Source organism: Somniosus microcephalus, chromosome 20 (genome assembly GCF_052327205.1).
Source record: "Somniosus microcephalus isolate GS21.2 chromosome 20, FLI_Smic_1.0, whole genome shotgun sequence".
Classification (NCBI taxonomy): Eukaryota; Metazoa; Chordata; class Chondrichthyes; order Squaliformes; family Somniosidae; genus Somniosus; species Somniosus microcephalus.
In genome coordinates this window covers 36064086-36077838 of record NC_141006.1, presented here as the reverse complement: position 1 = coordinate 36077838, position 13753 = coordinate 36064086, and the positions used below count along the sequence as shown (strand labels likewise).

The 13753-nt window shown below is 41.8% G+C and overlaps 1 protein-coding gene across 1 annotated transcript in view; it reads right to left on the bottom strand.

Annotated features, from left to right (window-relative positions):
• csmd2 (CUB and Sushi multiple domains 2) overlaps positions 1-13753 on the bottom strand; it is an 807040-nt gene that overhangs the window by 729064 nt on the left and 64223 nt on the right. Inside the window, exon 3 of the mRNA XM_085962435.1 lies at positions 5448-5535. Coding sequence (XP_085818561.1) covers positions 5448-5535 — 88 coding nt within the window. The remainder of the gene's footprint in view (positions 1-5447; positions 5536-13753) is intronic.

The following is a 13753-nucleotide window of genomic DNA, read 5'->3' as shown; positions in this document are numbered from 1 at the left end:
CTCCCAGTCATGCTCAATTCCCAGAGGAAGCCCGACCAGGCCACCCATGTCTGGAAGCAACTTGTTTCAGCACAAGCTTTGAAGTAAACAGAAAAGTACTTCAGCACCAGCCAGACCACTCCCTGTAGACGATTCAAACTTTAGCCAAGTGTAGGAAAGTTCCAAATACATGCATAATTGCATCAGCAGCCAGAAGAAATAATCCAGCAGCTAACCTGTAAGTAGTTCATGATCCCTTTAAATAACGGAGGTGTTCCGCAAAGCAGTCACCCAAACACTCCTTCCAGGTGAAACAGCGATTTATTTGTACTTCTTGCAATTTAGTAAACTGTATTCGCTGCTCACGATGTGGTCTCCTCTACATTAGGGAGACCAAACTCAGATTGGGCGACCGCTTTGCGGAACACCTCTGTTCAGTCCGTAAGGGGGACCCCGAGCTTCCGGTCGCCTGTCACTTTAATTCTCCGCTCCACTCCCACTCTGACCTCTCCGTCCTCGGCCTCTTACACTGTTCCAATGAAGCTCAACGTAAGCTCGAGGAACACAGCTCATCTTTCGATTAGGCACTTTACAGCCTTCTGATGAAGGGTCACAGACCTGAAATGTTAACTCTGTTTTTCTCTCTCCACAGATGCTGCCTGACATGCTGAGTGTTTCCAGCATTTCTGTTGTTATTTCAGATTTCCAGTATCCGCAGTATTTTGCTACTGTATAATGAAAGTTCTTTAGTAGGCCCGGAATTTGCGGTCAGTAGCAAAGCAAAGGCTTTCACTGCTGACCTCAAAGTAAGATTCCCACAAAGATCTCACGCTCTCTGTGTCGAGAAGTTTTCTGACGCATATTTCAAATCAACGTAGTGCAGGAAACTTTGGTTTATCCGGAGGTTGTATGTCCGGAATACTCGATCTAACGGCAAAAATCAGGAGCCGTTTTCTGTAAGTTTTTTTAGATCTCGTTTTTTTTTCCCAGTCAGCCACTGCAAGGTCTGTAGCTATAGCAACAGCTTCAGCTAGAGACGCTTGCAGCTGCAGCCGACTCTTTAGAAGCTGTTGCTAAGCAACAGTGTTTGTTGTCAGATACGGAGATGAAAACCTCCGTATGCTTCAACATTAACTTTGTATGTCCGGCAGTTTTGATAGATCGGCAACACGCCAGTCCTGTCGGTGCCGAATACAACAACGTTTCCTGTAGTATAGTGGGAATCACATAGTGCGAGCTGCTGTGATGTCAACAGGCAGTCTAAGCAGCCAATCAGAATGCAGAATTCTCAGACAGCGAACTAGAAAGTGAGCAAGTTCTTAAAATTCTAACTTTTAAAAAATGTTACAGAGAGCAAAACAAAGATTGGGGCTCTCACATGTGGAAAAGGCAAACCTGAAATAAAGATGAACAAAGTTTAAAAAAAAGTTTTTTTTTAATTTAAGTTTCTTAAAAATTTTAATTTTTATGGATAAATTTGACACTGCACAAAATTTAAATTATTTTTCAGGGCCATAACCTTTGTTTAGCAGTTAATACGCTGTTAAAACCACTGTTACAGCTAATCCCTTTGGGTCTAACTTTTAATGGGGAATTTAATAACGTAATTACCACGGAGGAGCCGAAGTTTTTGTCAGTTTCCATGGTTTGAGAGATTTCACTGATTGCCGGCTCTGTGCGGGGGGGGTGCTAAACAACGCAGCCTGTGTCGGAGCAGTGAATGACAGACGGCAACTTCAGGATTTCCGGGTTAGGCTGCGCAGGCACTGAGTCCTGAAGTTGCTGTCAGTTTCAAAGGCGAAACGACGGCAAACGCTGCCAGTTCGCCATTATCAGGACCGCAAATTCCGGGCCGATATTTCTCTTTATTTATCATTTTATTTTGTTATTTCACTGCTACAACTTCATACACATTAATCCTCTATCTTTGCCCAAAGCAGCCGTAAAATCTCAGACTAGCCCTTACATTATCATTCTTGTGTTTAAATCTCTTCATGGCCTTACCCCTCCCTATCTCTGTTAGCTCCTCCAGTCCTACAACTTCCTTCCCTGTCCGAACTCGCCGTTCCTCTGACTCCGGCCTCTTGCGCATCCTCCCCTCTCTTTGTCCCACCATTGGCGGCCATGCCTTCAGCTATTTGCATGTCATTCTCTAAACACTCTGCCTGTCCGCCTCCCTCTCCATCTTCAAATCCACTTCTTTGACCAAGCCTTTAGTCTCGCCTCCCAATATCTCCTTCCTTGGTTCGATGCCCATTTTTTCGATCTTAACAGTGCTATATAAATGCAAGTTATTATTGTCATATTGATATTTTTTGATGAATTGTTGTCTTTCTTAAGGTGAGGATGTTAAGTTCCTGAGAATGAACTTTTAATCACTTTGAGAACCCAGTGCCAGTAACAAACCCCTCCAGGTCAGGTGCAGCACAATTTAAATGCTGAGTAAATCTTTTTCTTCTCAGTCAGAACAATCTCCCCGAACCTCCGAAGAGAATGCCCTACTAAATCAGTTTACTATTTCCACTTCCCACATTAGTCACCTGTATGGTCGCTTGAGTGAATTTAAACCCAGAAATAATTGTAGGCAATATTGCCGCGGGCTTAGCACATTCTGCTGTTTTAACAGAGATATTAGTCTATTTCAAATCAGTCAGTTACTGTCTGCATTAAAATAGCAGACAGGAATGTCATATAACATTAACACATTGAGCATTTGTTTCCTAATATCACCAACAGGGCCCACTGTTAATCAAGGCAAAATGACAGGCAGATTCATGTTATGGGTCAAAGCACATTAGAAATTTCACCAAAGAACTTTGCAGGCAACAGAGAGGAGGCTTTCACTCCCATTTTGGTTGGACTCAAACCAGAACTGAAAAGGTGGTTCACTCAGCCACCCAATTTAAAAATCAGAAAATCCCTGTTAGAAGAAACATAGAAACATTGAAAAATCAGAGCAGGAGTAGGCCATTTGGCCCTTCAAGCCTGCTCCGCCACTCAATATGATCATGGCTGATCCTCTATCTCAATACCATATTCCTGCTCTCTCCCCATTCCCCTTGATGCCATTTGTGTCTAGAAATCTATCTATCTCCTACTTAAATATATACAGTGACTTGGCCTCCACAGCCTTCTGTGGTAGAGAATTCCACAGGTTCACCACTCTCTGAGTGAAGAAATTTCTCCTCATCTCAGTCCTAAATGTCCTAGCCCGTATTCTGAGACTGTGACCCCTCGTTCTAGATCCCCCAGCCAGGGGAAACAACCTCCCTGCATCCAGTCTGTCTAGCCTTGTCAGAATGTTATACGTTTCAATGAGATCCCCTCTCATTCTTCTAAACTCTAGTGAATACAGGCCTAGTCGACCCAATCTCTCCTCATACGACAGTCTTGCCATCCCAGGAATCAGTCTGGTGAACCTTTGCTGCACTCCCTCTATGGCAAGTATATTCTTGTAAATTACAAATGTATATCTCCCTTCCCCACTTTCACATGCCGATATACATTTTGGCAAAAGGATGCTCTTCAGCTAAAAGGGAGTGAACATGACCTAATTCCACACAGTTAACTTTCTGTTTATCATTCATTCCCTGGGTTAACACTCAATCTATGCTCAGCAATCTTCAACAATGAGCTGTGTTTTACTGAAGAATCATGGAATTGATATTATTCATATGTTGCAACCCTTAAATGTAAAAGGGTTAAAAATAGAAGCTGCAACTGAACTGCAGCCATTTTACAAATATTGGTGTTTTAATCCATCTTAAAGTTACAAATCTTTAACAAAGGATCGGCCAGCAGGGGCTTTATAGTTCAATCTCTGGTTTTTGTTTCCAGAGCTGGGTGCTTTGAATGGTTGGGGATGCTTTTCAACAGTTTTTCGCATCAGATCATCCTTCTGAGGATTTTTGTCAGAATTTTCAAACCAAATTTTAAAAGAATTGTACTGGCCCCCAAAAAATTGCTGTCAAAATAATGGCATGGCTCATAGCACTCGCCGTTACTTTTATCCAAATGCCACAGCAACTTCAGGTGAGGGCAGATGTGCGATTAAATGAGGAAATCCGGAAGTTGCTGTCCGAGATGCACTGCTCCACCATAGCTTCGTGAAAACGGCATCTCGCTGTCTGGCTCCCCATTCAAATGCATTGAGTGGTGCAAAGTTTCTGTCCTTGCATGGTAGATAGAAAATAAACTCACCAGAGAATGTCCAATTTAGTCTAAGTAGCCTTTTAATGGCATGATACATTTTAATTACTGCCAGTCAACTTCTCTGGCACCGAAAATTAACTATTACAAGTGTGCAGTCTCATTCCTTCAGGTTTTAATTGTTGATGGAGATTTTAAAAAAATATTTAAAAATGTATTTTACTTTTTCTTTATGGCTCTTTTTTTCTCTTTCTCTTATTCCAATCTTTCTTTCCCACTATTTATTTCTTTTTCTGTACCTGATTTGACATTGAATTCACTATTCTAACTTACTTTTTCCTTATTCAGTCCTTGCGCTGTTAATTTCAGAATCCTTCAAACCGATTGATTAAGGAGAGGCACAGTTGCACTTGCCGGGTTCACTCAGATCCCAGATGCCCTGTAGAGGGCGTCGCGCAGTTTCCACTCTCACACTCCCAGCAACTTGCAGGGAATAATATCATTGACATTACACGGGCAAGGTCAAGTTTGACATTACACGGGCAAGGTCAAGTCTATCGTACAGTGTGTGTCATTTGCTGGCCTTCTACAGCAATTTTTGGGCCAAAACAATCTTCGTCCTTCTCGTTTGTAGTTATTTCTCCCCCTAAAACTTCTCTTTGCCATGCCCCATTTCTACTGTAGAAGGACAGGCCGATGATCTGTTCCCATGTATCTGCCACTGATACTCTCCTGCTGGCCACTAGAAAGTTGGTGATGGTGATAGAGGTTCACTCACTTTCTGATTTTTCCCTCGTGCTCTGGAAAATCACCCTTGGCCAATGATGGGAAATCACATTCAAACAATATTTGTGTTAACACCACAGCACAACTTGTATTGTTTCAATGCAGTTCATGCAAAGAAAATTGAACATCATGAAATTCTTTAATATCCATTAAATTTTAACATTGAAGCATTTGGTCCTGCAAATTTTTCCTGAAACATTTAGGAGTCTGAACGCATCTTCAAAGGTGCAAAAAAGACAGTGACTCAAAGCACCGGGAACGATATATTCTACAGTGTTCCAAACTCTTTCATCAAATGTAGTGCAGCTTGCTGTGGAAGTAATGTGGATCAGTCTTTCACACGTTCAACCTAAAATATTTGGCACCTTACTTATCTGCAGTTATTGCATTGTTGGCGTCTTGAATGAAGTGAGCAGGCCCTGCATCAGAAGTAATCTTGAAAGAGTTCCAAAGTAATTGCACAGATCAAATATTTCAAATGACAAATGTATGCCTGCACAGAACCTGCTGATCGCAATCTAGGAGCTTCTTACCTGAAATCCAAACCTATTCTTTTACCCCATTCAGGAACTCCTGGGTCGGGACACCTATTATATCCTTGTGCCATCCCTGCTTGAGTTACTATGAAGAAAATAGATAAAGCTGAATGAACATTTTACCAATATCAATTTTGCCAGCAATCCATCTCAAAATTCCTCTGAACTATGATTGTTAATTTATTAACAGGATATTGCAGGATTGCTCGAAAGCCCTGTCTCTAATAAAATAACCTGGAGTATAAGATCCTACCGGTAAGTCAAATAGTGACTCATTTGTTAATTAATCATTATGCATTTTTTTTTACAATATTTCTTAGTTCTCGCATTAGATTATTCTGTTCTCACCTACTGCATAAATCTCTCATATGCAAGAAATATGGGTAAATACGCAATTCATTAACCACAGTTTCAATGTTAAGTTGCAACATCAGAACAGACTTTCCATGGGCACCCAAACTTGTTGGTCATGTCATTGATTCAAAGCAATTTAATTTTGTGTGTTAATGTAATATTCCATTTTGCACTCTTTTAACAGCATCATTAATCCATGTAAAGTAAATGGGCTGACAGCAATGTCAAAATAGAGCATGATTAAATCTTACACACACTCACCGGTACACCACCAAAGACAATTAAAGCCCTAGATCTCAACAACTGCACAGATGTCAAGGAAATGGAGCAGGGAACAGAGGGTTAATGCTGATAGATTTAGATGAGGAAAGACGGGAGGAGGCTCGAGTGGAGCATAAACGCCGGCATGGACTGGTTGGGCCGAATGGCCGGTTTCTGTGCCATATATCTTGTAATCCTATGAACCATATATGCGCTTTGAATTATTGGAGTAGATGAATAATAAAAAGGATTTGAGTACAGGAGCAAGGATGTCTTACTACAGTTATACAAGACCTTGCTGAGATCACACCTGGAAAACTGTGTGCAGTGTTGGTCTCCTTACCTAAGAAAGGATATGCTTGCCATAGAGGGAGTGCAGCAAAGGTTCACCAGACTGATTCCTGGGATGGCAGGACTGTCGTATGAGGAGAGATTGGGTCAACTTGGCCTGTATTCACTAGAGTTTAGAAGAATGAGAGGGGATCGCATTGAAACGTATAAAATTCTGACAGGGCTAGACAGACTGGATGCAGGGAGGATGTTTCCCCTGGCTGGGGGGTCTAGAACGAGGGGTCACAGTCTCAGGATACGGGGTAGGGCACTTAGGACTGAGATGAGGAGACATTTCGTCACTCAGAGGGTGGTGAACCTGTGGAATTCTCTACTACAGAAGGCTGTGGAGGCCAAGTCACTGAATATATTTAAGAAGGAGATAGACAGATTTCTAGATGCCAAATGCATCAAGGGGTATGGGGAGAGAGCAGGAATATGGTATTGAGATAGAGGATCAGCCATGATCATATTTAATGGCGGAGCAGGCTCGAAGGGCCGAATGGCCGACTCCTGCTCCTATGTTTCAATGTTTCTATGTTTCTAAAGATATTTTTCTTATTTGAAAAAGACTGTAATTAAATGGAACTAAAGGGCAATCGATGTAAAAGCTGACTTCACCATGCAGAACTGGTTGGTATCGTGCTTATTATGTGTATGTCAACATGTACGTATTAATCGGAATGCAACTATACTATTTTTTAAAACCGCATTACTGTCTGGTAAAGTGGCTCGCAAATATGCACAGCGACTTGATCATTCACACAGTGCTAATAGTGGTGTCACTAATTGCACATGGCCTGACAATTTTTTAACATTTAACTAAAAGAACGACAAAGACAATTCTGCTCTTGTGTTCTTGCTGGAAGCCAACATTTTTGCAGGATTGTAGAATGGAACTGTCCAGTAACTGAGCTTTCCCAACAACCTTCCCAATACAGTGAGGCTTTTCTTTCACATATATATAGACTGGTGCAAAATCGGAGCTTTAAAAAAAAAACAATGTTACGAGTGGAAAGACACCAGAATAACAAGCGCGTTTTTAAGTTTTTAAAAGTTAAATGAAAACCAGAGTTTTGTTCGCAGCTGTGTACTGTTCTCCTTCCAAAACAAAAAGAGGTGTTAAAATAAATTGCACCAGGCATTAGGAGAGAAGAGTGAGTCCAGAGCTATCCTGATTGGCAGATTCTTTAAATTTAGTGAAGATATACAGATTTCACTACTTTCAGTGTTCAACTAATAACCAGAAAATGTTGTGAAGTAAAAATATAGTTGCATTCTGATTAATAAGTACCTTCCCACTACAGCATTGATTGTACCAATAAAGGAAAGGAAAGGTCTCACATTTATATAACGCCTTTCACGACCTCAGGACATCCCAAAGCACTTTACAGCTAATGAAGTACTTTTGAAGTGTAGTCACTGTTGTAATGTAGCGAAATGTGGCAGCCAATTTGCGCACAAACAGCAATGAGATACATAACCAGGTAATCTGTGTTTTTCAGTGCGTTTTATGTCCCATAATTCGGGACAAATTTAATTGTCATTTGGAAGAACATGGGTTAATAATTTGTTAAAGGCAAATCGTGTCTCACTAAATTGACTGAGTTCTTCGATGTAATAATGAAGCGGGTTGATGTTGTGTATATGGAGTTTCAAAAGGCGTTTGATAAAGTGGCACATAATAGACTTGTTAGCAAAATTGAAGCCCATGGGATTAAAGGGACAGTGACAGTGTGGATACAAAATTGGCTGAGATACAGAAAGCCAAGGGCAGTGGTGAACGATTGTTTTATGGACTGGTGGTAAGTATAGAGTGGTGTTCCCCAGGGGTCGGTATTAGGACCACTGCTCTTTTTGATGTATCTTAATGACTTGGACTTGGGTAAAGGGGGCAATGTTTGCAAATGACACAAAGCTTGGAAATGCAGTGAACAGTGAGGACGATAGTAGCAGACTTCAGGAGGACATAGACAGACTGGTGAAAAGGGCAGACACTTGGCAGATGAAATTTAACACAGAGAAGTGAGAAATGATTCATTTTTGAAGTAAAAATGAGAGGCAGTATAAAGTAAATGGTACAATTTTAAAGGGGATGCAGGAACAGAGAGACCTGGGGCTTCATATACACAAATCTTCGAAGGTGGCAGGACGAGCTAATAAAGCTGTTCAAAAAGCATACAGGATCCTTGGCTTTATAAATAAAAAGCATACAGAATCCTTGGCTTTATAAATAGAGTACAAAAGCAAGGATATTATGCTAAACCTTCATAAATCACTGGTTAAATCTCAGCTAGATTATTGTGCACAATTCTGGACACTACACTTTAGAAAGGACATCAAGGCCTTGGAGAGGGTGCAGGGGAGATTTACTAGAATGGTACCAGGGATGAGGAGATTCAGTTATCTGTAGAGTTTAGAGATTCTGGGATTGCTTTTCTTAGAGCAGAAAAGGTTAAGGGGAGATTTAATAGAGATGTTCAGAATTATGAAGTGTTTTGATAGGATAGGTAGAAACTGTTTCCACTGGCCGGAGAGTCAGTAACCAGAGGACACAGATTTAAAATAATTGGCAAAAATGCCAGGGGGAGATGAGGAGTTTTTTTTAAAAACTCAGTGCATTGTTATGATCTGGAATGCATTGCCTGAAAAGACGGTGGGAGCAGATTCAATAATAACTTTAAAAAGAGAATTGGATCTCTACTTAAGAAAGAAAAAAAATGCAGGGCTATGGGGAAAGAGCAGGGGAGTGAAACTAACTGGTAGGTCTTATAGAGAGCCAGCACAGGCAGGATAGGCCGAATGGCCTCCTTCTGTGCTGTATGATTTTATGATACCAGGCAAACTCTCCTGTTCTTCAACTAGGGCCATGAGATCTTTTACGTGCACCTGAAAGGGCAGACGGGGCCTCAGTTTAACATCTCATCCAAAAGACGGCACCTCCAACAGTGCAAGCTCTTCCTCAGTACTGCACTGAAGTGTCAGCCTAGATTTTTTAAAATTCGTTCATGCGATGTGGGCGTCACTGGCAAAGCCAGCATTTATTGCCCATCCCTAGTTGCCCTTGAGAAGGTGGTGGTGAGCCGTCTTCTTGAACCGCTGCGATCCGTGTGGTGAAGGTACTCCCACAGTGCTGTTCGAGAGGGAGTTCCAGGATTTTGACCCAGCAATAAAGGTTATGTGCTCAAGTCACTGGAGTGGAGCTTGAACGCACAACCTTCTGACTCAGAGACAAGAGTGCTACCACTGAGCCAAGGCTGAAACCTTGTAAACAATAATATTTAGTTCTAAATCTTGAGAAAGCTAACTGAGTAGCCAATACCCATTAAATAGGGAGTCTCGCCATCACCACGAAGCTTACTGTAACAGTTAGAAAGAAATAAGATTAATATATTTTTTTTTAAAGGATCCTGACATAGATACATCCCTGAAAGGTGTCTTGAATGAGGGTCCCTCTCTAAAGACAAATCTACAGGTTCTGAAGAGGAAACATTTCACAGAACAGATGAGTGGCAAGTTATATAAGTGTTCCATTTTGAAGTCAGCTAAAAGTGAGTGAACCATTTCCTGAATTCTCTGCAAGGCACTCAATAAAATTTAACAGTGATATAAAGCCACAATGTCAAAAGCTGAGGGGCAAAATTTCATCTGTAATGGCCTTGACTTTCATCTCAATTAATTAAAAAAAATAATTTTGATCTTAATTCCTGCACACACTGCAGCTGATTTCTCCTCAACAACAATGTAGTCAGGTCAAAGGCATGTCAATATAACTTAAGTGATCAACAGTGATGGTCTGACTCCCAGTACTTGCAGTCCGATTCAGTGCAGGTTAAGTCATCCTTTAAATAATTATACATAATTGTGATGGAGAAACAAAATGTTCATTTTTTTGACAAAGGTAACTTCAAACTGCAGTTGTCGGGGAATAGGTTTAGTAATGAACTGTTTAGACAATGCAAACAGAACTTTAGCACAGTACTTGAACATTGTAAAGCTGGAATACTGCAAACCAAAGAAGAGAAAAAAAAGTCCCATTGTCTTGGCAATGAGAAAACCAATTTCTACTGAGAAGAGAAAAATAGAAAAAAAAATCATAAGGGCATCCCAACACCACAGCAAAAGGCAATATTCAAATAACTTCTTAGCAGTATATAAACATAACTGATGCTGACGTACTTACACTGGAGCCTGACAAATCATACAAACAAGTGTTGACTTGCAGATAGATAAATGGTGAAGGGTATGAAAATGAGTTTTGACATATGTTGATTCAAAATTCGTGTATAGCTCAAGCTCATGCATATTTATAGTGAACAAAGGACAACGTTATCAGTGAATCGTCACGAGTTGTGTGGCTCAATTTTAGCACATCGCTACCAACTGGCACATGAAATGTCATATTTGTTGGAGAATAACTGGGCAAGATCTGCAAGCATAAAGCAGTGAAAATCCAGCCTTGAAAAATAATTCATATTTTGTGTTCACATTTTAGCAAATGTTGGGTTCAGAACCCTAAGATAATATCTTTCTCCTTCTTGGGAAATTTGAGCGTATATAAACTTCCAGTCAACTGGTGTGGTCACTTGTCAGGAGGGCTCTCCTGATATTCAAAAATAACTAGCATCAAGGCACATAGATGCTGAGGAACAAGAAGTCAACAATAGATTTAAAGTGGATGATAGACTCCATGGGAAACTGTCAGTATTTGAAGGTAAAGATTCTAAAAACAGTCTAGCCTGGGAATGTTTCACTGTCCAGAGCCCTTGACACAGCTTGATGTCCAGGGGCACTGAATAACTTAAATTGTAAGCACTAGGTGAAGAAAAATTTAAACGGCAAGCAACCTAGAGAAGTGAAATTAGAAAGTGAGAACCTCAAAGATGGGCAATTAAAAGGGGGTAACTGGAGAGAAGAAAAATTAAGAGAGCAAGACCCAAGAGACGTGATGGTGAAATGACAGCAATTGATGTGGGCACAATTAGGATAGAGTCTGTGAGATGTTTATACAAGAGAAAAACGGGAATAATAGAACCGGGAATAATAGATGGGGGAAAAGAGAGACAAAAATTATATGTTGATCAAAAAGCTCAAGGAAGTGGCTATGGTCTTAGAAAGAAGGGTCCAGGCAGGCATAAGTGAGAGGACCATCAATGGCAAGTGGATGCGACCATACTTAGTAAGTGAATCACCAGAGGTCAGGAGAATGGATGGGCTATCATTGGACCTCAAGAGCAAGCCATTGGGGACGATGATGGAAACTGATACAACCAGATAAAGAGTTTCAGGAAAGCGAAACAATTACTGGGGGAAACCAAGAAAAGTAGAATACTGGTAGGATTAAGGTTAACATAAATAGCAGGAAAGGTAAAGAAGTTTGTGATGCTACTCAGCAGATTATGTGAACAAACACTGCCCACTGATGCAGAAGAAAACAAGTGATGTGCCTCAATAAATCCGAGACTCGATGTTAGCGAAACAAAACAAGGCTTTTATTGACTTAGAAGGTAACACACAGAGGAGAATGTATCTTCCATCCAGAGGTCTGCCGTACTGGATGTGCTGCAGGCTGGGCCAGCTTACATAGGAGCCAGGTATGGCGGAGCCCTACACACAGTACAATACAATGGAAATGAAACTGAAACCAACCACAGTCACAGGCAGAGAAATACTGATGAGTGATGAATGGAATATTTCATCACAACAAGGTTACAGTAGAAACAACAGCTCGAAATCCAAGCGTCTCTTCACAACTTATGTTCTTATGTTCTTATTTCCATTGCTGGCATCATCCTTGTGAATCTACACTGTATACTCTCTATGGCTTTAATGTATTTTCTGTGATGGGGTGCCCAAAACTGTACACAGAACTCTAATTGTGGCCAAATCAATATTTTGTACAAATTTATTACTCGTGTCTTTATTTATAAAATCCTAAATGTTTTGGCCTTCTTTATGGCTTTATCTAACTGCACTTCTACCAGCATCTTTCAAATGAGTATATATTCCCATTCCTTGTTTCACTTCCAAAAATATAGTACTTCACACTTATCCTCCTCTTCTTAGGCAGTCCCTCGGAACCGAGGATGACTTGCTTCCACATTAAAAATGAGTTCTCAGGTGACTGATGAGTCCAATGCGGGGCCTACAGTCCCTGTTACAGGTGGGGCAGACAGTGGTTGAAGGGGCGGGTGGGCGGGGTGTACGGCCTGTCACTGTTGGGGTTGTCCATGAGGGCCCTGACGTTCCAGGTCCTGAACTTCATTTTAAAGGGTGGAAAGTGCCTGTGCGTGAATTCTTTTAACGTGGGGTGGCCGTTGCACACCAGTTACCACACGGGCTTGACAGAGCAAGGTCTTGGTCCGATGGCAAGGGGATCCAAGACGATTGGAAACCAGGCTCTGCTACATCGGCCTAGCACACACATACAGTAGAGAGGTGAATAAACACACAGCACCCGGAATGCTCCAGTCATTAGAAAGATGTGGACATCTGCAGAATTTTAAACATTATTGCGTTATTAAATTGCCCGCTCGGCTCAGCGATTCCCACTCGCTGGCAACCTCTCATCCTTTGTCCATCCCCCCACCTCCTTCAATGGTGCATTGGTGACATTGGCAACATGGATGAGATGGCCTTTGACACAGGGGTTAAAAAACACAGAGAAAGGGAGGAGGGGCCGGGGGAAGAGAGAGGGTGGGGGGTGGGGAGGAAGACAAGGCAAGCCAGGCGACGATGCGGATGGCGGCGCTTCATAAATTGTGGAGCTCCTGCATGGTCTGATCCAACATCCGATGCATGTCCAGGTTCTCCTCCTTTGTCTGAGAGAATTTATCTTCTAAATCGTTGATGGTCTTCTCCAGCTTCGCTACGGAGCACTCTGCAAACTCTGCACGGGTCTCATCCTCCTTCAGCTTATCAGTCAGGAACTTGATCTCTTCCTCATATTTGTCTGCATTTTGAGAGTACTTTTCTTCTAACGCAGTTAAAGCTTTCAAGTTCTGATCCCTGCTTCTAAGCTCCTCGTCCAGTTTCCGCATTGTGGAATCTGTCCAGCTGGTTGAGGAGGAGTTGGAACATGCCCAGGAGCGTCTGGCCACCGCCTTGCAGAAACCGGAAGAGGCTGAGAAGGCGGCGGATGAGAGCGAGAGAGGAATGAAGGTGATTGAGAACAGGGCCCTGAAGGATGAGGAGAAGATGGAACTGCAGGAGATCCAGCTAAAAGAAGCCAAGCACATCGTGGAGGAGGCCGACCGCAAGTATGAAGAGGCTGCCCGTAAGCTGGTGATCATTGAGGGTGACCTGGAGTGCACCGAGAAGCGTGCTGAGGTGACAGATTCCACATTTATTCACATTAA